The sequence below is a fragment of the Misgurnus anguillicaudatus genome, chromosome 14, assembly GCF_027580225.2.
Source record: "Misgurnus anguillicaudatus chromosome 14, ASM2758022v2, whole genome shotgun sequence".
Taxonomy (NCBI): Eukaryota; Metazoa; Chordata; class Actinopteri; order Cypriniformes; family Cobitidae; genus Misgurnus; species Misgurnus anguillicaudatus.
This window is the reverse complement of record NC_073350.2, coordinates 15,037,972-15,063,568: the sequence shown is the minus strand read 5'-3', so window position 1 is coordinate 15,063,568 and position 25,597 is coordinate 15,037,972. Positions and strand designations below refer to the sequence as shown.

General features: G+C 37.3%; 2 protein-coding genes across 6 annotated transcripts in view; both read left to right on the top strand.

Moving 5' to 3' along the window:
- Positions 1-919: 919 nt before the first annotated feature.
- itgb6 (integrin, beta 6) lies at positions 920-25,198 on the top strand. Of its 5 annotated transcripts, none has more exons than XM_055183984.2 (17): positions 920-999; positions 5,122-5,191; positions 5,468-5,547; positions 7,491-7,689; positions 7,983-8,229; positions 8,403-8,568; positions 8,906-9,067; positions 11,545-11,640; positions 11,954-12,043; positions 13,388-13,522; positions 17,173-17,438; positions 17,637-17,788; positions 20,166-20,388; positions 22,013-22,107; positions 24,042-24,161; positions 24,266-24,432; positions 24,623-25,198. In XM_055183984.2, the coding sequence occupies exons 2-17, from the start codon at positions 5,137-5,139 to the stop codon at positions 24,719-24,721; spliced, it is 2,352 nt and encodes a 783-aa protein (XP_055039959.2). In that variant the 5' UTR covers positions 920-999; positions 5,122-5,136; the 3' UTR covers positions 24,722-25,198. The 5 variants fall into 5 exon arrangements, with proteins under 5 accessions (XP_055039959.2, XP_055039956.2, XP_055039957.2 ...); XM_055183981.2 differs by lacking the exon at positions 920-999 and adding an exon at positions 1,308-1,466; XM_055183982.2 differs by lacking the exon at positions 920-999 and adding an exon at positions 4,594-4,716.
- An 80-nt stretch (positions 25,199-25,278) lies between these two features.
- pla2r1 (phospholipase A2 receptor 1) overlaps positions 25,279-25,597 on the top strand; it is a 28,570-nt gene continuing 28,251 nt past the window's right edge. Inside the window, exon 1 of the mRNA XM_055183978.2 lies at positions 25,279-25,561. Coding sequence (XP_055039953.2) covers positions 25,429-25,561 — 133 coding nt within the window. The 5' untranslated portion in view covers positions 25,279-25,428. The remainder of the gene's footprint in view (positions 25,562-25,597) is intronic.

Sequence of the window (25,597 nt, the reverse complement as noted above, 5' to 3'; positions counted from 1 at the left end):
ATAAAAAATGCTGGGTTATTTTACCAATGGTTGGGTCACTATTGGACAGAACACACTGCTGGGTTAAAATGACCCACCTGCCGGGTTTTTAAACCCAACTGCTGGGTTGTTTTAACGCAAGGCAGATTAACATTAATCCAGCAGTGTGTTCTGTCTAATAGTGACCCCGCCCTGGGTTAAAAGCAACAAAATAAAACTTTTCATTTGCCAGTGGTTTGCAAACTTTTTGTCGTCGAATTACTCTTGTGTTGGGTGCATACCTTCAAAACATAAAACAATCTAAAATTCAGAATTTGAATTGAATAACACATATTAAATGACACAATGTTGTGCTGTCAGTTAGTTGCCTTATTTTCCTGAGGTCTAATTACACAGAATTTATAAGAAATTAATTTTATTATTTTATAAAATGTTATAAAACTGGGGTCTTGCGCCACCCAGTTTGAGAACCACTGCCAATGTTCATTATAAAAACATTATACATTAGAAAGTGTTTTTACAAAAAGATAAATAAAAAAGGTCAATTTTAACCTTTAGTCAAGTCTTTGGGTGCCATATTTGTGTGCCATTTTAACTGCACTAAACTGTGTCAGAGACATTTTGTGTTGTGTGAACAAAACTGTTCCCCCAAAGTGAGCTCAATCTGACAAAGTCCTTTTTAAGAAGAAAAAAAAACATGTCAGAGATTATTTACATAGGAATTATAATGACCTTCATATAAAAACAATAGAGGTTATATGTATGTACTTATTTAGAAATCTAGGTAACACAAGCGTATGTGTGAGAAATAACCACAGAGATCTCACTGCCCACATGATTTTCCCTTTGACTCGATATAAAAGAGACACTTTCCTTCACATCTTTACATTTTGCTTGCCAATGTCTCTCACTCTCTTTCTCTCTCTCTATTGCTCTCTCTCTCTTTCTCTGTATCCCTCTCTGCGTTCCATTCATTTCATTGAGGAAGAATGAGGAGTAATTCAGTGCCAATTATTTCGGGTGAGTAGTCTTCCAGCACACGCATGCACACACATACTAGGCACGCTCAGACTTGTCACTAAACTAAATCAAGCACCTGACGCTGAGGTCAGATTTGACACAGAATCAGTTTCGTTGTCTGATAGACAAGCGAGAAGAAACACACACATGCCCATGCGCTCTGCAGGCTATTGTTTCACTATTGAAGAAGTTTCAATCTATGTGTGTGTGTGTGTGTGTGTGTGTGTGTAGTCCAGCAGTTGTTGCCATCATTCAGGCCTAAATGTGTGTGTATGTGAGTAAAGGGTGCGCAGGCGTCATGCTCCATAAAGCCGCTGTGATAGTTTGAGTGTTCTGTTGCTTCCGACACACACTGCCAGCCGGGCAGACATTCACACACTCCGGTATTCCTGTGGTATTCCCGCTTGTTGCTGTGGTTTGGGTATTTGAGAGAGGGGACAGTATGCTAGCTGCCGAGGCCTCCAGGGGTGAGTTACTATGGTATAAGTGTGATACTGCCAAAAATTTACTTTAAAGGTTTTTAGTCTAATAAATAGTTATGACTCATGAATGAGCAAGTTGAGATTAAAATTAAAGGATTGAAGAGGATATTTTCTAATAGGACTGGATAGGAGAAGAATAGTTTGAATTAAATTATGGTCTTATTCTTCTATCTCCATCACTATAGTCTCTCTCTCTCTCTCTCTCTCTCTCTCTCTCTCTCTCTCTCTCTCTCTCTCTCTCTCTCTCTCTCTCTCTCTCTCACTCACATGCACAATGACATTGATTAAATTGTTTTTTTAATATCAAACCAATTTTTTTCTGCTGAGAGTACTGATAAATAATATTGCTCAAAATTAAGCTTTATACTGAACCTTTTTAGTTTGTACCTTATCCTGCATTATGTATACTATACTCTAAGCATCTCATGCTATTACATTTCTAAGCATAAAGATGAAAAGTAACCTATAGACTCATACATAGACACCTACCCAGTTTTTTTTACATAAACTAATGTAAAGAGCATTCTGTCATTGAAATCAAACTCTGATGCTTCTAATCTCATAATTAGTTCATGAGACTTTAGCTTGAATTTCACAAACAGGGTCGCATAGGCCTATAAAGACTTGATTGGATTTTTTTCACCTTGCTCCAATAAAAAACTACTTAGATTATCTTTGCATTCATCTACTGTATAGCAAAACCATATAAATCACAATATGAACACCATAGCCTAACAACTCTAAGAGCTGCAAAACTATAGCATCATGGTAAGTTTTGCATAACGTCATATTTTGCCTAAAAGGATTACAGTCACTATTAATGAATTATTACTGTAATGTCTGAATCCTGAGGTCATGTCTGAGCCAATCTGATGTTTTATGTTTGGTTGTTAATCATTACTTTTTGACAATGCTTTAAAATATGTAAAACAAAGTTATCGGTTAAAAATTGACTAGGTTTTATCAATACATGTCTGTGCTTTCTGTGGTTTGAGACGGAGGCTGAATCATAGCTTTCTTTAACCATGCATGGCTCATACACACATGCACACACCTGTTTTCAGATGTACCAATTGGTATGCGTCACATGCAAACACACTCAGCAAATATTATTATTACTCAAGGTCATGGGGATTCCCAAAGGCATAGTGGGACCATCAGGCTCATCCCTATGGACATATAAAGAAATATAGATATGATCATGTAAAAAGTATACTGTTCATTTCTTATTAATTCCTCGTAATGTCGTGCTTGGCTGATTTTAAATGTACGCAGGTGTGTTTTCATAAGTAGTTTGTTGTGATTTTGAAGGATGGGGCCGAGCAGGTGTTTGATTTATAGTAATGTGCTGATAAGGCACAATTACCAAGAAGTAACCTGAGGTTAACCTCTATGTTTGCAGAAGGCGTGTTGTCAGCTCCTATTACTGTTAACTGATAAGTGCCCTAAAATATATACACAATTTACACTCAGCTGAATAATATGCATTATGCAACTAATATAAAAGAAGACAGTTCTCACATAAATAATAATAAAATGGTATGGGGTGGTTTCCCAGACAGGTCTTATCATAGTCCTAGACTAAAATGCATGTTTGGGCTGCCTAAATAATAAAAAAAACACATTTACTAACATATATCTTAACATATGTAAGTGCCATTGTTTCATCTCAAGATGCACATCAGAAATGTTTTTTGTAATATTTGCTTGTTATAACTACTTAATTGTCCTAATATAGGCAAACTAAGGCCTAGTGGATTAATCTAAAACATGTCCTGAAAACCTCCCCTAAATGTTTGAAATAATTAATAGTGGCCTTATGAAGTATTTTGACATTTAGGTCAAGTGTTGGGGGTAACGCATTACAAGTAACGCGCATTACGTAATAAAATTACTTTTCAAGTAAAGTAACGAGTAAAGTAAGGCATTACTTTATAAATGAGTTACTTTTTTAAAAAAAGTAATGTGAGTTACTTTTCAGTTTAATTAATTCAATTTAAAAATAAAATATTGTACTGAATTTAACTGAACATATTAACGTAGACTTACGCACTCACTGAAAAAAAATTATTTATTCAATTTACTCATTTTTTTAAGGAAAGTGGTTGCAATCAATTTAATTAAGCTACATTTAAACAAAAAAATTAGGAATACAACACAAAGCAAAAAACGTTTGTTTAAATGTAGCTTGATTGCAACCAGTTACCTTAAAAAAATAGGGTAAATTGAATGAATCATGCTCTGTGCACCTGCGGGAACAGTTTGAGTCAGAAACGGAGATGGCAAGCCAGAGCTTGAAATTTTTGCAATCATAAAAAACATCTGCAAGGCCTGAAAAAGATCAAGCCTCAGCCAAGAAAAAAGTAAAGCAAAAGTAACTTAAAAGTAACGTAAGCATTACTTTCCATGAAACGTAACTAAGTAACGCAATTAGTTAATTTTTTTGGGGAGTAACTTAATATTGTAAGGCATTACTTTTAAAAGTAACTTTCCCCAACACTGCTTAGGTCACACTTTATTAAAATTAAACTGCATAGATAACAACATTATTAAACAAGTGATAGCAAATTTTTCATAAGTAACTTCAAAACGTGGTAACATTCTTGCCTCAGTGAGACATTTTTGACTGATCTAACTCATAGCCTACATTTTTGTTGTTGTAATTTAATGCATTTGGGTTAATTCTGTAATATAGACGATAATATTGAATTGAATAAATCACATTTTAGCTTCAACCTGAAGCACAAGTAAACATTTTCACTGAAACATTTCATGCCATTCATGCATTAGTAATAATTACTAAGTATCTCTTTGTCTCAAACAGGTGTAGCCTTATGTCACTAAGCTTAACAACCAGAAATATTATAAAGTATTTTTAAACGTTATATAGCAACATATTAATAATTGAATTTATGTTTGCTCATTTCCCAGTTTACGTAAACATACGTCGTTGTCTCACTTTCAATGTCGTTTGATTCACCACATGTAAGACCGTCTTTGCAGAAGTGAGACACACAATGTCTCTGGTAAAAATTTCACATTGTTATAGAAAGGTCTACATGTCTACAGTGTATTTCATTCATCAAACAGTCTGTTTATTTTGGGACTTTGAAACGAGCAATCTTTATTATTTATTAGCTCCATCACCATTTTCTTTATAATGATTAAACGAAATAAGACGTGCGTCAAGAAAGCGTGAGGAAAATGCGCTTTGGTTAAATGTTATCCTGTATTGGTGAGTAGCCTAATGTATTTAATACTTTTAAAATAGTCTTATTCGTATTATATTCAAACATTTAGATATTTAGGCATTTTAGAATATAACTTAGATGACGACTCTGTGATGAAGTTCACAACATCAGATCTATTTTTATGAATATATGCCTATGCGATTTAAAGTAAAGTGAGTCACAAAGGCTCATAAAAGTATTTTTGTGAGCTCCCCTTGTCTGCGTGTGTGGGTGAGTGAGTTACCTGTCGTGTTCTCACCTGTACGGAAGTGCTTATAAAGGCTGGGCAAGTAAGCGCACGCGCTGAGTCTGTCCGTCCAGGTGAGACCGAACCGTCAGCTCTCAACTAACTGATCGCGTGTGTTGAGAAGCTGTGTGAATATGAACTTTATTTTATCTCCTGTCATCAGAAACCGTGAGGACTAATGGGGATTGTTTCACTCTGCCTTGTCCTGAACTTTTGGCTTAGCACTGTCGGAGGTAAGACTGGATAACACATCAATCACATCTGTGCGCTATTGTTCCTCTTTCAGCCACTTATTACAGCTTTATAAATAAACGCGAGTGTTAAATCAAACCTACTTTGATTAATCAAGCATAATTGTTGCTCATACCGTGACAGGCAGTAAAAAAAAACATCAGCTGATTTTCTATGGTTAATTGTAGCGTGAGAAACATAGTTGCATTGAGAAAAGTGAACCGCATCCTCAAACACCGATGGTTTGTTATGTTGTGTGTTGTGTATTGTGTGTGCAGGGACGTGTTCTCAATTCAGCGCCTTCTCCTGTGACGAGTGTCTGCAGCTCGGGCCACAGTGCGCGTGGTGCACGCTACAGGTGAGGCAAACATCTCATCGAAATAAATACACACAACAGTGTTTAGGATGCTTCTTACAAACTGACTTTTCTTAAAGGAGTAGCTTACTAAATAATGTCATATTCATGTCTGGGACCTTTTATGCCAACGTTGTTGAGCTCCTAAAATTTTATTCTTTTGAGAGGTGCTTTTATACAAACTGACTTATGTTGCATTTGAGGTATACATGTGTGCTCCCTAATGGGAACCTTTGCGCTGTCCAGGCAATGCTCTACGAATTGAGCTACACTTAAAATATATACTTAAAAGATGTAAAAAAAAAAACTGTTGGGTAAATATACAGTAGTTGCCAAATAAATGTAATGTCTGGAGGGCATATTTCTACAGTATTTGCTTTTACTCCCGCCCTTCAGGTTACAATAAACCACCAAAATATGAGAAGTATGTTACAAAATGGAGAACTCTAAACTTGGTTAAGGCATTTATTCAAAAAAGGCAAAACGGCAAACTTAAGGATATCAATCAGGATATCAATATGGATTTAATGCGAATATACTGTACAGACATGTGCATAGAAAAACAAAAAGCTCACAGGAAATAAAGCATACATTGATTACAATTTAATCAGTTATTAATATTTTGTTAATCCTCGTGCTTTTAATGAAAAAGTTATTATTTTGTGCCTTGACTTAAGATTAGTGCATGTGTCGTGTGTAATGTTTTGCCAAGCCTCCTTAAATTCTTCACAAAGCTGAGCTTTGGTTTATTCTCCAAGCACAACACGCATACAATATTTTTAATACGTCTTTAATAATATACTTGAAAAAGCGAGAAGATGTCTCTTTTATATTTGGACATCACGCATTGCTTTATAAATGTACACATTAATATTTTAGTTACTTTTTTAAAAAAGTAATGTGAGTTACTTTTCAGTTTTATTAATAAAAAGAAATTAATTGAAAAAAAAATGTACTGAATTAAACTGAATGTAGTCATGTTTGAGGAACAGTTTGAGTAAGAAAACGGAGATGGCAGGCCAGGGGCCTAATTTATAAAGCGTGCGTACAAAACGGGTCTGGAAATGTGCCACGCACTAGTTCCCACGCAAAGGTTGTGATCTATAAAAAAACAAACTTGACGGGAAAATGGGCTTGCAGGGTGGGATCTGAGGATGATTCATGTACGCACACTTGCAGGTGATCTGTGATTCATAAATGGGATATTGCTTTGTTTTATACGTCTTAATATTTTTTGGCTTATACTACTTTTGGCTTTTGTGCATACGTAGACTTTTAGTAAGGATCCTACGCACAGTTTATAAACGAGACCGCAGAGCTTGACATTTTTGTTATGGAACTAAGTAGTAACGCATTTAGTTACCTTTTTGGGGAGTAACTTAATATTGTAATGCATTACTTTTAAAAATAACTTTCCCCAACACTGCTACTGTATGACACAAAACAATGTAGTCAAATGAAGCGTGTCAACCAGGGCCGTGTCACATTTGACACAAGTGGCAATAAATGACTGCCCAAATGGTTGCCCAATGTTTTTGTCAAACCTGCCTTACTCTTTTGTATATATATATATATGGGTTTGAAAGACGTGAGGAATAAAGATGACAAAAAAGACTGGGGTGGTATCCTTAACAAAGTACACTGAACTTTACACTTAAATAGTTCATATTAGAGGTAGATTTAAGTACCAAATGTTTAAATATCTGTACCTTAGTGGTACATAATAGGACCTTTTCAAAGTGTATCCACTTTTGTACCATTTTTTCTGACAGTGCACAATGTTGTGTTTATGCAATTATTTTTCGTGCCCAAGCACTGAGGTGCGAGCACCCTATTGTTCTTCAAGCAGTTATTATTAGTATGATTGATTGTTGTTTATATCTGTACTTACATACTGTATATTTACACAATGTGAAATCTTACAAATAATTTGAATGATTATTTAGAATTTCACAGACTTTTTCTCGATCGACGAAAGATGCGACACGCCGGAGGGTCTTCTTCGGAAAGGATGCTCGGGCAAGTTTGTGGAGTTCCCCGTAGCGAACGTCAAATTGCTGAAGAATCAAGGCTTAGGAAAGAATGCCGATCATGTCAATGTTTCATACATCACTCCACAGAAGATGCGTCTTCAGCTTAGACCAGGTAAAACATGAAAATGGGTGACACAGATTTGAAAATCAAAGAAATTTCTATGTCTACCCACAATTTCTCCCCCGCAAGTGAGGTACTTCCCCCTTACCATAGGAGTAGAAAGATTTAGTCATTTAGAGACAAAAAGGCTGGTAGACATGAACTACGCAATATCTGTTAGTTACTTTGGGGGTTGAAGTTTTAATCTGATTTAGACATTGACCTGGAAAACATTTTACCACACTAGACTCTTAGAATGTGCAATTGGAAAATTGCCATGTTCAGCTCTATTTATTCTTCTGCAGGAAGTCAACTAAACTTTCAGATTCAAGTGCAAGAACCAGAAGACCATCCAGTGGACATCTATTACCTGATGGACCTGTCAGGATCTATGATTGATGATCTGCAGATGATCAAAGACTTGGGCTCGGCTCTCTCTAAAGAGATGGCTAGTCTTACAAGCAAATTCAGACTAGGATTCGGCTCCTTTGTGGAGAAACCAGTGCTACCTTTCATCAAGATGACACCTGAGGAGCTGGCCAATCCCTGCTGGTGATTCTCACAATACACCTTACCCAGATCTAAATGGTCTGCTGATATAAACCCAACAACTTTGACGAATTGCCAGTGAAACAATTTGTGACAATTGCCAAACATATGTGCAAAACAATTTGTGACAATTGCCAAACATATGTGCAATATCTTCTCACTTTTCTTTTTTCCAGGAATGTTGATGCTGATTGTCCGCCCACGTTTGGATACAGACATATCCTGTCATTAACAAGCAGCACAGACAAGTTTAATGAGATCATCAAAAAGCAGCGAGTATCAGCGAACATTGATATACCAGAGTGTGGTTTTGATGCCATCATGCAGGCAGCAGTGTGTGGGGTGAGTCAGTTTCCATAGACTTTGTGTCATTTGCAAATGATCACGTGCAATAGTGGTCTCGCTTGCCATTTCGTGTCATGGAATGACATAAATGGCATCAATGAACAATTGCATCACAATGCACATAAACAATTGACATACTGTTGCTACTTACTACTTTTTCTTTCCATTTCCCTTTCTATTCCTCTTTTATTGTATACATTTATTTTTTTATTTTGAATATATATAGTCTATTGCATTCTGTGGGGAGAGTCGTACCAGTCATTTCACTACAAATTGTACCAAATGTGACCAATAAAACTTAAAAGTTGAACTGTAAGTGTACTTCTAACCTCAGGATAGGATTGGCTGGCGAAACGATTCCATGAAGCTGTTGGTGTTCGTGAGCGACGCAGACTCTCATTTTGGGATGGACAGCAAAATGGCCGGAATCGTTGTCCCAAATGATGGGAAGTGTCACCTGGACAGCAATAATGAGTATTCAATGACTGCACACCTGGTAAGGTGAAGTCTGCAGCTTCATTAGAATGACTTAAAGGAATAATCTGACTTAAATACAACTTAAACTTCTTAAAAAGCATCTGCGGCATGCACACCAATTACCAATCATAATATTAATAATAACACTATAACAACAATAACACTGTAAAAAGTGAAAAGTTGGTTCAACTTAAAATATTACTTCACTTGTTTGTTTTTTTCTACTTAAAATTTCACTTTAGTATCACTTAAGGTAACTTAAAACTTTTTTTAAGTGTTACCAATTGAAGTAATATTTTAGGGTAAGTCATATTTTTTCACTTTTTTCAGTGAATTAATCAATGGCAGATTGACTTCCTTTGCAAAGGAAGTCAACCTGCCATTGATTAAATGCAGAAGTATTTTATGTTTAAGCATTTATATTCATTCTTAAATTCAGATGAATTGATGGAAGAATCACAATGACACCATATCACAAAATTTGGTTATGGAGTTTAAAAGTGCGCTTGCTAATGTTTTGCTTATGCTGTGCTGGCTGATATAGCACTCAGATAAAAAGGCAACTATGTGTTTCATCTCACTCATTTGACTGTACATCTTGTACTATTCATTTTATGTGGGTCTCAAACTTTGAGCAAAACATTAGGAGAGCCTTTAAGTTTACTGTGAAACAAGATTTGTTGGTTCAACTTAAAATAAGTTACCTGTTTTCCTTACAATTTTAAGTAAATTCAATATAAAAATATAGTTAAAGGTGCCATAGAATAAAAAACTGCATTTGCAAAGATGAATAATAAGAGTTCTGTACATGGTAATGATATATCATATGCCTCAAACACGATTGTTTCCTCATTTTTATGTAAACATTGTGCATGCAAAAGACCGCTGAAAAACAGGTCAATCTCAACATAACACCAACTGTGACTCAGGAAGTTGTGCTGAATTAGTGCTATATGCTAGTTAATGCTATATGCTAGCATTTAGGCTAAAGTTCTACTTAATAAGGTAGTATATTAAAGGGGCAATGAGTAGGATTTACCCCCATCTAGTGGTGAAATTGTATTTTGCATTCAAACGAATAGTGCTCTCTAGCACCTCGCCTTTCCAAATGCGTGTTGCAACTACGGTAGACGTTATGTAATCACTGATCTCCTTGTCCGTTGCAGCTGGTTCACGTGTTCTGAATGAAAACGCGCTGTGGAAAATCGTTGGTAGGCTAGTGCTTTTAGTCCCTCTCTGCTATTATAGTTTATCAATACGGCGGAACGATATGGATGCCTCCTCGGACTTACCCGTTCGATGTAAGTAAAGAGAAGAAATTCTAAGCTTACAAAGAAAAGTCAGATCACTGGCAGAGGTCATTTGACACCAACGAGGACATATTCATGAATGAAGACATTGATTTTGATTAATAAAACACTTAAAATCCTACTTACAGTCCCTTTAAATAGATTTCATTTGAAGGACAAATCCTAGGGTTGTAAATGGACATGTAAAAAGGTTTCTGGAAATTTTTTGCACTTAATAAAGCCACATACCTTCTATGTAGATATCAGATGACAATTTAACAGATTATTTCAATGCATTCTTAGGCACCTTTAACTTTATTTTTTTTTTTCAAAATATGTTATGTCAGCTAATATTTTTAAGTTGAACTAACTCAAAATTTTTAGGGCAACTAGGTAACTTTTTAAATCTTTACAGTGAACTTAAAGGTTCTCCTGATGTTAAAAAAACATACTTTTTTACTTTTTAAGTTGAGCCAACTTTTTTTGAGTAACAATATTCCTTTAAAACATAACACAATAGTTTAAATGTGAAAAAGTATGTCTGTGAAACCCAGCTAGGGATGCATAACGATTAATCGCGATTAATCTATAGCAGAATAAAAGTTTTTGTTTATAACATATATGTGTGTGTAAACTATGTATAATAATTATGTAATAAATATGCACACGTGCATGTATAATTTTAAGGAAAATTTATATTAAGTATTTATATTTATATATAACATCTGTATATACACATGTAAACATTTCTTAAATATATACATGCATGTGTGCGCATTTATCTGTACAAATTATTATACACAGTTCACACACATATATGATGTCAACAAAAACTTTTATTCTGCTATAGATTAATCACGATTAATCGTTATGCATCCCTAAACCCAACAAAAGTTTTTTGTGTGAGTGATTTACTGTTTTCATAAAAGCATCCTACTTAACATAAGGAAAACTGTAACCTTGATATTTTTAATATTGACTGAGTAAGGTAACGTCAAAGATAGTTTATAAAAGTATTTGATTTTCTTATATATTTATTATATCAGAAATTCTTTAACATTTTATTGATATTCTTATTACTAATATTATGTAAGGATTTCTTTTTTTAATTGATTACAAAAAATAAACAAATATGTACTTTATCATCCCTGCCATAAAATCTGACTGGTAGTCTGATTTAGTTTTTTTCCTTGTCATCTATATTTAGGAGTATCCAACATTAGGGCAGCTCATAGACAAACTCATTGAAAACAATATCCTACTCATATTCGCTGTGACTGACGATCAGAGACAAAACTATGAGGTGAGGACACGCTCCCACAGGGACTTTCTTACTCATGTTTATTCATTTCGAGCTATTATGAGGCCAACAAAAAGGCATTTGTGTTTGTTGTATGCGTGTGTGTAATGGGGTGAATCAGTTCTCTTCACAACAGGTTCAAACACAGCACATCACCCACACTGAACTGAAACAAATATTTTATGTTTTCTGAATACTTTCTTTCTTTGTTCAGCCTTCCCTTTCACCTTATCTCGCTCACATGTCTCAGATTTGATGGCTACTGTCCAGGAGGGTTGAGTTGCTAGTTAACCACTTTCTTCTGAATTTCTAACAGAATTACGCAAGTTTGATTCCTGGTGCTACTGTTGGGGTATTGGCATCCGATTCAAGGAACATTTTGCAGCTTATCATGACGGCATATAAGGTACATGACATATTTGTGTTTATTTGAAGAAGTTGCATGAATGCATGTTTTATGAGTTTGAATGTTTTTTATCCATGGTGACCTGAACCTTATCTGCCTCTCCCCCCACCTCCGGCTCGCTGTCTTGTGGGTTGCCATGTTCACAGAGCGTGCCTGCACTAGTTTTTTGGCTGATGTTTGATCTTTTCATCTTTTCTCTCCAACCCCCACTCTCTCTGTTCTTAGTCAAATCTATGTCTTTATAAAACTTTACTGAATACCTGGCCACTTTTTGTCCCACTAATGCAGACATGGGTGGAAGTGATTATCCTGTACATGAAAATAGGGGTTCAAGTACAAACCAAAAGAGTTGAAGTGGATTGTTTAATGCACTGACAGCTGGTGTGCTTACTAGTGCTGCTTACTCAGCATGCAGGTCATTTAGTCTAAAATGATGGGCTTCACAGGTAGTTTATAAGGTTAAAATCTTGTAAATTTTAATGGTTTGGCCTCTTGAGCTGTCAATCTTTAGTAGTAGTAACTATGCATGCATAAAAGAGATTTTGGAGCATCAAAGTTTGATTTCATTAATTTATTTTACATTGATTAACATTTTTTGACATGTCCTAACTACGTCAATATTAAAGGTGCAGTGTGTAATTTTTTGTGGCATCTAGTGGTGAGGTTGGCATTGCAACCAACGGCTTAGTCCACAGCTCACCCCTCACTTTTGAAAAGCATAGAGAAGCTACGTTATCCACCACGGGACAAACATGTCATCGTCGGAGACAACTTAGTAAAAAAAGTTTGTCCGTTAAGGGCTTCTGTAGAAACATGGCTGCACAAAAGGATGACTTCCATGTAAGTCCCTCTGTGTATGTAGATAAAAACATCTCATTCTAAGGTAATAAAAACATAAAGGTTCATTATAAAAGGTCTTTATACACCCCTGATCATATAGTTTTGTATATTATTTTGCATTTCTGTTAAGAGATCCTTGTAAAATTACACACTGCACCTTTAAATATTTCAAGGTTATGTTTTTTAAATTATGTAGGATAATTTTATGTAAAAAAAAAAAAAATATATATATATATATATATAACAACCACAAAAAATTACTATAGCTGGGTCGCACTGTGTCATTTCAGTGTACATTATGCTAATATGCTAAATAGTTGGTCAGCCAATGATTGACAGTTTAGCTATAACATTTACTCCACCTAACATTTCAATATTTGGTGGGGTTTGTTCACTAATTGTAAAAAAAAGTATAGGAGCATTTACTAACATAACGTAATAGTTACAAAGTAACATAATGTGTTCAGGTAACAGGACTTTGTATGTTTGACGTGTATTCGACAGGAACTGAGGTCAGAGATTGATCTGGAGGTTCTGGGTAACACAGAAGGTCTGCAGATTACTTTCACGGCGCTCTGTCAGGACGGGACCATCCTCCCGGGACATAAAAACTGCTCTAATGTCAAACCTGGTGATGTGGTGAGTTGCATAAGCAGATTGGCATGAAACCAGATTGATAATTGTAGCCTGAAGCCTCTATCTTTCTTTATATCTTTACACTCTCAGAAAATTGGTACAAACATTGTACCTTTTCGTCACTGGGACAGTACCATTTAAAAAGGTCCTAATATGTTCCATTTAGGTATTTACCTCTTACTTGGGGAACAGCGTGTACCTTAAAAGTAGCAATATGTACCTTTTAGCTACAAAACTGTACTTTTTGAAAACTTTTGTACCTTCATGTACCCTTTTTTTCTGAGAGTGTATTAATTTATTCTGCTTCGCCAAAACTCCGGAATGGCAAAGATAAGGATTTTCAAATACTTTTCAAGTCTTGTCTGGAATACCACCACAAACTCAAGACATATTTTGTACAGTATGTCAGCGTTGTCTTGGATTAAACAGAGAAATGTTTCGATATGCTACTGAGCCACACTATTTGTTTAATCAGGGCTTAGGTCCTGTGTTCACCAAAATGTTTACTACTGAAACTAAAAATGCCAGGCCCTCTTTTAAAAATGCCAACTGTTGGCACTTGCAAGCATTTCTTCAGCTGAGCGCTTTGGTGGCTTTAATACTTCTGTTTTTTTGCTTGTCGTTGTGCAATGTGCCGGTTGGTTGGTGTGGTGTTTGTCCCGCCCTCCTCTGTTGTGGGCAACTGAGTAAAAAGTGTCATTGACAAGCTTAGCGTTTTCACATTTTTCAACTCTGGGTGCTCAGTGCTGAGTGGACAAAAAATGCCAGCTGCTGGCATTTTTTAAAAGAGGGTTTGCTTCCATTGTAAATGAGTGAAAACATACACTGGCCACCGGTGGATACTAGGGCTGGGCAAAAAAATAGATTTTTCGATTAACCGGGTTTTTTTCGGTGGTTGATTCAAAATCGATTCTCACAGCCACTAATCGATTTTTTTCCAGTTTTATTTCCGCAAACATTGAACATAAGATTAACGTTAAAGGAACAGTATGTAAGAAATTTATATCAATTAATCATAAAATGGCCCTGATATGTCACTAGACATTAAGAAATCATTTTCATTTTAAATACTTATATCACTGACAACAGTGGTCTGGCCAAGATATTGTCATTTAAAAAGTGGAGTTGCAGCCCTCAACTGATGTTTATGTTGTCATGTTGTTTATTGGCCGCCAGTTGTGTGATTGCAGTACCAGTTTTAGCGACAAGTTTTGTGATTGCAATATCAGTTTTGGCCAGAATCCTACATACTGTTCCTTTAATCTAATTACTAGTCTTCTCCACTAGATATCACCCCTCTTTTGCCTTGCGCGATGTTACCAAGGAGCGATAGGTGAGCCTGTCATTCATTCAGTCTATATATTATAGTATAATATAATATAATATTCTATATAATCTATATTCATTGAGTTGAATCGAGAATCGGGTATAAAAATCGAGTCGAGAATCGAAAAAAAAAAATCGGATCAAGAATCGAAATGGAATCAATTTGATAGCTTGTGAATCGAAATCGAATCGATCTGGAACATCTGAATCGATACACAGCCCTAGTTGACACAGGGGCTTATAGTATCTCTGCACATTGGTTGGGATAGGTGCAAGTTTTTTAACATTGAAATATTCCTTTTTTTTCCCCTTTTTTATATGTTACTATGAAATTGCACTGTTATTTACAAAGGTGTCTTTGCATGGAATGAAAGACAGTTGGCACACACATGGTTAGGTTATTGTATTCTGCTTTACTTACTTAGTCAAATCAGCTTGACTGTTAGAAACAAACATGGCTGAACAAGTCAAACATGCTTAATATTTGCTTAAAGGCTTTATGGAAAGGATGTCCGTAAGGATATGTTATGTGAAGTGTAAAAATCAACTACTTTCAAAGAGCTCAGATACAAAAGCCGCTAAATGTCACCTCTGTCAAAGGGTGTTTTCACATCTGTAGTTTGGTTCATTTGGTCCGAACCAAAAGCAAAAAATGATACATTGTAGCTTTTTTAGCAGTTTTGGTTCCTTTTCACACTTTTCACTGATTTCTCTGGTCCGCACCAGTTGAAACAAACCAAAATTCAGTCATGTGATAAGATCCACATCACTCATTGGCCACATGTATTTGAACGTATTTCCTAAACTGCTTCTCGATTGGTCAGAATCAACGTGCGCGAAATTACAACAGAACCCCCAGAAGTAAACAAAAAGAAGGGAAATACAGCAGACACCATGGACAGACGACTTCGTGCAGTAATTATGTCCGTGGTTGTTATACATAGTTTATATACAGCGCTCTAGACAAACTATTCATTTCCAGAATTGATCGCAGATGCTGCTTGAAAACAACGTTTTAATGCACTACAAACGGCGAAGACAGCAAATTTCTGAGGCTCCGCCCGCACCTCCTCGCAACTCCAGGTATGTCCGCGATCTGTCATTGTGCTAATATTGCTAATAGAAACTATAAACAAACACTTCCTCATCTCTTCAAGGAAGTCTCGGTCCGCTTGTTTGGTCCACTTTTGGTGCGCACCAGAGTTCGATTGCTGCATTCTCACCTGCCCAAACAAACCGCACCAATTGAGCAATCGAACTCTGGTACGATTCAACCGAACTAAGGGTGTTTTCACACCTGCCTTGTTTAGTTCCATTGAATCGTACCAGAGTTCGATTGCTCAATTGGTGCGGTTCGTTTGGGCAGGTGAGAATGCAGCAATCGAACTCTGGTGTGTACCAAAAGCGGACCAAACAAGCGGACCGAGACCACACTTTCAAACGAACTCTAAAGCGCTTCGTTTGTGGTGAGAACACAATCCGAGATGTAACCGACCTAACTGCAAAAGTGCTGAGCATTTTGGACTAAACCAGCTGCCGTAGTCAGCTGCGCAGTGCAGGAAGTGTTTGTTGACGGTTTCTATTAGCAATATTAGCACAATGACAAATCGCGGACATACCTGGAGTTGCGAGGAGGTGCGGACGGAGCCTCAGAAATTTTGTGTTTTCGCCGTTTGTAGTGCACTAAAATGTTGTTTTCAAGCCACATCCGTGATTCATTCTGAAAATGAACAGTTTGTCTAGAGTGCTGTATACACACTATGTATAACAACCACGGACATAATTACAGCGTGCAGCCGTCTATCCATGGTGTCTGCTGTATTTTCCTACTTTTTGTTTACTTCCGGGGGTTCCGTTGGAATTTCGCGCACGTTGATTCTGACCAATCGAGAAGCAGTTTAGGAAATACGTTCAAATACATGTGGCCAACGAGTGATGTGGATCTTATCACATGACTGAATTTTGGTTCGTTTTAACTGGTGCAGAGCAGAGCATTCAGTTTGGTGTGAAATGGAACCAAAACTGCTAAAAAAAGTTACAATGTATCATTTTTTGCTTTTGGTTTGGACCAAATGAACCGAACAACAGATGTGAAAACACCCTAAATGTGGCAGGTGTTGAGATAATGATCTGCTTAATCCCAGCCTCAGGCCATTCAAAAATACAAGTTTGTTGGCTGAATCCATTAAGAGTCTGGTAAAAAAAAAAGGTCTGAAAGAAAACATGTCAAATGCACTTAGAGGGTTTTGCATCTGAGTTTTTCATGCCTTATGTATACATTTGCAAAAAATTAAAGATTAAAACAAGAGATATCTTCTCTCTTTTAGGTATCATTTAATGTTACAGTGGAGTTAAAAGGCTGTCTTGAAGGTCCCCGTTCCTTTTCCCTGCGACCAGTGGGCTTCCAAGATGCGCTTGATATTGAACTTGAGTCTCAGTGTGTGTGTAACTGCCATCAATTTCCTGAACCAAACAGCACCCACTGTAGCCACGGGCATGGAGCATTGGACTGTGGGACCTGTGCCTGTGACCCAGGCTTTGTGGGACCAAAGTGTGAATGCACAGAGGGCCAAGACCAAGTCAGTAACTGCAGGTAAGAAACATATATAAGGAATAATTGATGATAGGTCGTTGAACATTTTACTGGTCAGGTGTGCATTTGCAAAAAATAATGCATACCTGTGGAACATTTCTCAACCAATCAGAATAAAGCATTCAACAGCCCCGTGGTATAATATGTTAAATCTGAGGGAAGCTGACATAATTTAACTTCAGTCTTTACGTGGCCCAGATCTCACGAAGGCGCGGAGATGTGCAGCGGCCAAGGCGAGTGTTTCTGCGGACAGTGTTTATGTCACCCGTCCAGTTTCGGGCGGGTGTATGGGATGTACTGTGAGTGCGATGACTTCTCCTGCCTCCGGTTCCGGGGAGAGCTTTGTGGAGGTGAGAACCCACCATCAGGAAAACAAAGAGGAGGGAGAAAGAAAGAGGGAAAGATTGGAGTTGAAGTAAGGCAAGCGCTGACACACAGTGGGAGGGATATTTGATCTGTTCTCGCACAGTGGAATGTTAATGAAAGAATAACATGCTGGTAATTGCCACAACTGTTGCTAAACATAGAGGCAAACGGAGGAGGGTTTTTGCGGGCTCACCTTGTGTTTATATTTATTTACATTATATGTGAGTGCAAGGGTGAGGATTTGATTTGAACATTGGGGGGGTTGAAGTGTCAATTGTGAATATGTTTTTATTAATTACTGTATTCTTATCTAAGCGTTGTAATTATGAGTTTTGATCATAGGGAGAGGTATCACCCCTGTATATAAAAATATTATTATGTTAATCAAATACTTTCGCTTTAAAATCTGGTTAAAGGTGCAATGTGGGTCTTTTAGAAGGATTTCTTGACAAAAATGCAATATACATAACTATATTATCAGTGGTGTATAAAGACCTTACAAAATAAACTGTATTGTTTTTATTACTTTAAACAAACTGCTTTTATCTAAATACACAGCAGGTTCCATCAAGGGCTTATTATAGTTGGCGTAGCACATAAGCACGACTAAAAATTACACTTTATATGGAATTCACCATCATGTTTCTATACACGGTTTCAGCAGTAACAACGTAAACGTGGTCATCACGTAACATCCGGTAAACTCTGCAAAGAATAAATAACAACAAAGTCCTTTTAACTCTTTCACCGCCATTGACGAGATATCTCGTCAATTAAGAGAAAACGCTTCCCCGCCAATGACGAGATTTTCCGTCTTTCCGCAATACCGCTATTATCCACCAGGTGGCGCACTTCCGCAACTTATACAACCCGGAAGTGGCGCCTCACGTGAAAGAGAAAGAACTCCGTGTATGTTTTAAAGATCGCTCTGCATCTGATCTCTATCAAAAGTCCTTCGCAAAAATTGAATTATCTCAACTTTTTGCTCAAAATTGGGTGTTTTTGAAGAAACCTACCCATGTTTGAGAGGTGATTACAAGAGAACTATTGAAGGTAGGATGAAACGTTTTTTTTTTTTTGAAAGCAGAGGCATTAAACTTTTGTGAAAATCATGAAAAATGCTGACGCTGGCTGGCAACTTTTTTTAAAAACGCTGGCGGGGAAAGAGTTAAAATAGTTAGCAAACTAAACATTACTTAGATTACATAGGAACGCAAAACATTTGTTATTTTCATTTGGTATTTGTTTAAGAGTTCAGTTGCAGCAACTAGTCAGACCATTAAACAAACAGAAACCAGAAGTAAAGTTCGGACCATACGCTAATTGCGTCACCGCACGCGCGCCCGGTGAAACGGTCTATAGTAGCCCTAAATGGACAAACAGAGCTTGTTTTGTCATGTTCGACATGTTTGTCCTGGGGCGGGGAGGTCACCGTAGCTTCTCTTTGCGTTTCGAAATTGAGGTTGGTTGCAATTCATCATCTCATCGCTAGATTCCACTAAAAAACCCACAATGGACCTTTAATCCCAGCCTCAGGCCATTCAGAAATAGGTTTGTTGACAGAACCCATTAAACGGCGAATTAAATGAACGACGCGGCACGAATGTCGCGGTGCAAGAGTTTTTTTCCCGGTTAAAGAAGGTTTACCGAATATATTAGAATATTAACGGGTTTTGTATCTTTTAGTTTTATTTTGGAAGGGACATTGAAGAGTGACTGAAGAAGTGAAGATTTTTGTTTGTACTTTTGCAGGGTTTTCTCATGAAATTACTAAATTTGCGAAAACAAGGCATATCCATTACTAACTAGCAACCTTTTCATTTCCATTAAAGGTGCTCCAAGCGAATTCACGCGTTTAAGACCACAACCTTTTTTTGTTACATCTCCTCACTGTCTGCTTGCTACCTGTCCGCTGATCAAACTGTAAAAAAACGCAATCTCTGTAGACAGCCCAGGCTCCACAAACTGCAATAACAACACAGTGGCCAAACCTAGCACCACGAAACATAACATAGTGTTCCAGCCAATAAAAGACAAGAAGGATTTGAGGGTGGGGGTTAGGCGCGTTCACGAAAGCACGGAAGGGAGGGGGAGGGGAGGGGAAGGAGTTAGCTACGCGCCGTTTGTTTGAAAACAGTTCAAACATCAACAAAAAGTGACGACGCACAGATTCGCTTAGAGCGCCTTTAAAGTGAAATTACTGAACTTAAACATAAGAATCTGATAAAAAGCATCTGAGCTCTTCATATGTAAATAATTTAATGTGGTATGATCGTAATTTTCAATTTGTTTGACGTTGTTAATTTTTATGAATACTTCTTGTGTGTTTATACATGTTTGTTTGTGTGTGTGTGTGTAAAGGTCATGGTGAGTGTGACTGTGGAGAATGTCGGTGTCACAGTGGTTGGATGGGAGAGTTTTGTAACTGTAGCACCAAGAATGACTCGTGTGTATCCGCGGATGGATCCGTCTGCAGTGGACGTGGCAAGTGTGTGTGTGGAAAGTGCGAGTGCACCGTTCCGGGAGCCTCTGGGGAGCGTTGCGAAAGATGTCCAACCTGTGAAGATACCTGTAATAAACACAGGTGAGAACCACGCACATGCGTCTGAACGAAACTGTGACTAAAGACTGTACTTTACTTTCAGAATGAATATGCAGCGTTTGTTTTGGCTACAACCTGGTTTACTCCGTGCTGAATCAATGCCGGATGTCCTCATTTTACATGTAAACTGCACTTGCAAAGCAAAATGTTTGCATAATTAAAAAAAAAAAACGGAAGTGTCACACAAAACTCATGCCATTGAGTGATCCAGATTTTAGCCTGTCAGACTGTTAACGCTACACAAGAACTGAACATACAAATGACTTTTAAGTGTCTGTGGAACTGTTTTTACTCTTAAAGGAATATTCAGTTTTCTAGGGGAAGGGTCCAGATAATTTGCTTACCGCCGTGTCATCCAAAGTGTTGATGTCTTTTATTGTTCAGTCGAAAAAGAAATTGTGTTTTTTGAGGAGAACATTGCAGGATTTTTCTCATTTTGGTGGACTTTAGTGGACACCAACAGTTGGCACTTGGCTCAACACATAACAGTTTTTTTATGGAGTTTCAAAGGACTATAAACAATCCCAAACGAGGCATAAGGGTCTTATCTAGCAAATCGATTGTCATTTTTGACAAGAAAAATAACAAATATACACTTTTAAGCACAACTTCTCGTCGAGATCTGGTCGTGATGCGCCAGCGTGACCTCACGCAATACGTCATGACGTCAAGAGGTCACAGAAGACGAACGCGAAACTCCGCCTCAGTGTTTACAAGTGTGTTGAAAGAGGACCGTTCCTACGCTGTTGTATGTCAACTGATACTAATTAATGTCTTTGTGTCAGTTTATTGTTTAAAATGGTCCGCAAATGTGCGTTTTATATATGTAACACGTGACCTCCCTACGTCACTACGCATTTACGTTAGGTCGCGCTGGACCGGATCTAGACGAGAAGTTATAGACCTTTGAAACTCCGTTGAAAAGGGCTGTTGCGTGTTGAGTTGGGTGTTGATTGTTGGTGTCTATTAAAGTCTATTAAAATGAGAAAAATCCTGCAATGTTTTCCTCAAAAACATAATTTCTTCTCGACTGAACAAAGAAAGACATCAACATTTTGGATGACATGGTGGTGAGTAAATTATCTGGATTCTTCTTTTAAGAAAATTGAATATTCCTTTAAGGGCTATAAATAGTATTGCAGCATTTTATATCTCATTTTTTTATTTAATGGAGATGTTTATCAAGTTTATGTACCACAATGAAACAACATAAATAATGTAATGCAACTTAATAATGGCTAACAGGAAGTTGTTAGTTCTTTATTTGAACATTATTTACAATTGCACCATCATGCGTTTATTTTACTAGGAATGTCCTCTTTTATTTCATGACTATGTGAGTGGGTGAGCAGCTCTTTGTGTGTTTGTGACTCATTTCCAAAAGGCACGTTGGCACCAATAGGCATGTGGTTGGTCTGCAGTATTGTCTTTCCTTTTGTCTACAGGTCCTGTCACCCTGTTGGTCATTTGACTCTATGATAGAGAGATATCGAAATAAAAGACAGAGTTCAACTCTGGGTAAAGCACTGTGCTTTCTTTGGGGAAACACACTCTTTGTTGATTTACCGGCACGTTTTATGTTGTGTTATGTGTGTTTGTCCCGCAGGTCTTGTGTGGAGTGTTACCTCAAATCTAAGGAGCCATCATACCAGTGCCCTTCAAAGTGTAACTCGCTTCATGCCTCAGTCAGCAATTCCTCAGGTCAGAATCCAGGTTTTCTTCTCTGTTGTTTCCGGTTATGGCCGGTCACATGGTCTTAGTGTATGAATGCACAATGTAGAGTAGAGATCAACTCACATAAATGTTTATTGTATTTTACTCTTATTATATTTTGGTATCTAGTGTAATTCTTTATTAAACATTATGCTTCATTTAAAGGTACAGTTAATCCTAAACAGGGTGCTTTCAAAATAATGCTTTTTGACCCATTTGGAGCCATGATTTAGTTGTACCTAAAGAAGAAATCGTATCAAGGACTTTGCTGCTATTGAAAGTTACAGAGGGAACAATTTTCAGGCGCCTTTTGCAGCCATGTTACGGCAGCAAAATCCTGATTATTACGCCAGAATGAGAGTATAGTTCCTAGCCATATCGGCCTAGAAAATCACAACTTTTCATTTTTTGTTGGTCTTAGTACACGATGTAACTACAGAAGAGTCAAGTTTCAAATAGAAAAAAATCTAATCTCTTTGGTTATTTTTAAGCACGACGCCAATGGTCTAATCAGATTCAATATGCTAAGCTAGGCTAAAAGTGGGTACGCCAGACCCGGAGATCAGCTGAATGGATTCCAAAACGATTAAAAGCTATTGTTTAACTCTAGGGGAGCTGGAAAATGAGCATATTTTCAAAAAAGTGGAGTGTCCCTTTAACTGAGCTCGCTGCCATAGTCTGCCTACCCACTCACATGACTTATATGCATGTTTTATGCATATGCATTTCAGATCTTAATTTACTACTTACATTAAACTTAGTTATGACGGTAAAGAATCACCTCAATATCTGTCACACACGTGCCTGGTTTCAACGCAGGCATCTTTCAAATTGGCCCTCTTGACATTTAACAAAGGAAGACATGCCACTTAGCTTGTTGTGTAAAGAGCCTATTGTTCAGGTCCACTGGATTGAGGACCCTCAAGTGTCTAGAAAATCAGTGCATTACATGAGGTCACAAGCTTAGTTTGTCTATATGATCTCTGACAGGGACACAATGCAAAGACACAAAATACCATCTGTCTCTGATAAAGATACAAGGGAGAAAAGGAGAAGATAAAGAACAGTGATGGCAGGGAAGGAAAGTGTGTGGTATTGTGTGAATTAATAATATACTTTTAAAAATAAAGGTGCTAAAAGAACAACGGCCATTTTTGGTGTATGGTTCCATAAAGAACCTTTAACATCTGAAGAACCTTTAACAAAAGTAAAGAATATTAGCTTTATTTTTAAGATCGTACATTATTATGCGGGTATGCAGTATCGTTGGGCAAATATAATAAGGATGAAGAGCTGTTTTTGAGACTGGTGGATGTCTGCAAAAGTTACAAAAACATCAGAGTAGGCTTTAACTTATTCATGAATGACAGTAAATGGCACATATTATGCCCATTTTTACAATATGCTATATAAGTCTCAGGTGTCCCTTGAATGTGCCTATGAAGTTTCAGCTCAAAATAGCCATTTATTACAGCATGTCCTATTTGAGTGGGAGCAAAATGTGCTGTTTAGATGAGCTACTCACTTCCTTTACCAACAGACAGTGAGCGCTTTTGGTTAAAAATAGATTGGATTCCTGTAAATACAGTTAATGGTATTTTTGGCAGCATTAGTGCTACAACTTGCTAACAAATAAATTTAAAAAAGCTTTTGTGTAAAAACCAATCAGTCAGTGACCGTGGGTGGGGCTTATCAGTGTGATGTCACATTAACAAGACAGCATGTCTAATCAGACTGCTTTGGTTTAATGGGAATTAAAAATGGGGAAGTGGGTGTTTTTTTTCATTGTAAAGTTGTTGTGTGCCAGCACACATTTATGTCTAAATACCTTGTAAAGGTGTATTTAGCATAATATGTGTCCTTTAATAGAGGTCAAGTTGAGTTTAAGCAGTTGTGTTCAATCTATACTTTTGTTTTCTCAGATTTTGAGGACAAACGAGCGGCAAACTTGTGCACCTTGCAGAGCGAAGACAACTGCCTGCTGTCTTTCACTTTAGTGCACAGCGATCACGGCAGCACCATCTACAACCTCAGGCTCTACGGTAAGAGTTAAAATAAAGCAGATAAAGTTAACTTTTACATGATGAAGTTATATTACATTAGCAACATTTATGTTTAGATTTGTACATGTGTTGTTGTCTTGCAGACTGTCCTGAGCCTCCAAATGCACCATTGATCGCTCTGAGCGTGTGCATGTCTGTTCTCATCATCGGCATTACTCTCCTGGTGATTTGGAAGTTTCTTGTTTCTGTCCACGATCGGAAAGAGGTCGCCAAGTTTGAGGCGGAAAAGGCAAAGGCAAAATGGCAGTCGGTATGATGTTGCTTTTTTAAAATGCTTTGGCCTACGTTCTGATAGAGAATGTGAACTGCCATAAAGTTTTTTGTGCATTATTTTAGCCTTGCCAAGATGTAAAGCATTTCAGGGTGACATTCGCTCGTTCTTGTTTTCCATTGAATAAACTTGCTTGAATAATCGTGGGCTTATCTTGTTTTATCCTCAGGGCACGAATCCGCTTTTCAGGAGCTCAACATCAACCTTCAAAAATGTGACTTACAAAAGTGCAGGGCAGCAGAAGAGTGATATTTCTTCAGGCTACTGAACAGAACTTATTAACACAGAATATTCTGCATCTGTTTACCAGAAACGATTACTGTTTATATTTTTTTGTTATTATTTAAGTTGATTTTGTGCGTTTGTTAGTGTGTGTGAATGTGTGCATGCAAGAAGTTTTGTAAGTATGGTACTTTTTAAAAACTGGCGGTGAATTTATTTTGATAAAATGTAAATAATTTATGCATTTTGCTGCTAAACATTTCTAATATTTTAATACTTCATGTTAAATCTGGGGAACACTGGATCTTTTGGGTTTTACAGTTAGCTTTGGTTGTGGTTTGTACTGTAAAGCAATCACTTTGTACTGTATTTGTGTTTCTCTAGTTGTTTATGACGTTTCTAACTAATTTGAGGCTGAGCCTTGAACTGTGTATAATTAGATGTATGATATAATGATTAATTATGATTTTGCTGGATCAAATCAATGTACTACTTTTGTTTTGTAATATATTTTGTTTTCCCACGTTGAGTCTCGCATTTACTTATTGCTATACACCTAATTACACGACAACGCCGCAGGACAGGGACGGGACTGGACGAGAACGCGGGCGCGCCGCGTGCCGTGCAGACGGGGTGTGAGAGTAGCCCCACAGAGGGAGTGACGTAGAGAACCCAAAAACTTGGTCTGAAAAAAAAAAGTGTGGAGAAAAACAGATTGCAGTTTATGAACTGCGTTCATCTCCAGCTGAGGAAATGCGCGTAACTGTTTATATTCATTTATATGTCCTCTATATACTGCGTTATAACAATAGTTTCGCTCGTGCCGCTGCGGAAGTGTCTGGAAAAACTGAAGTTTTGGACAAAAACCAACTTCTCGAGCTACACAGTAAGTGGCCTGCAAAAATGTCTTTACTTCAAAAAG

Bases quoted from the DNA above. Each gene is read 5' to 3' on its own strand.
- itgb6 (XM_055183984.2), top strand. From the start codon at position 5,137: ATGGGGATTGTTTCACTCTGCCTTGTCCTGAACTTTTGGCTTAGCACT. The intron at 7,690-7,982 runs GTAAAACATGAA...ATTCTTCTGCAG, and splicing joins GCGTCTTCAGCTTAGACCAG to GAAGTCAACTAAACTTTCAG. The intron at 9,068-11,544 runs GTAAGGTGAAGT...ATCTATATTTAG, and splicing joins ATTCAATGACTGCACACCTG to GAGTATCCAACATTAGGGCA.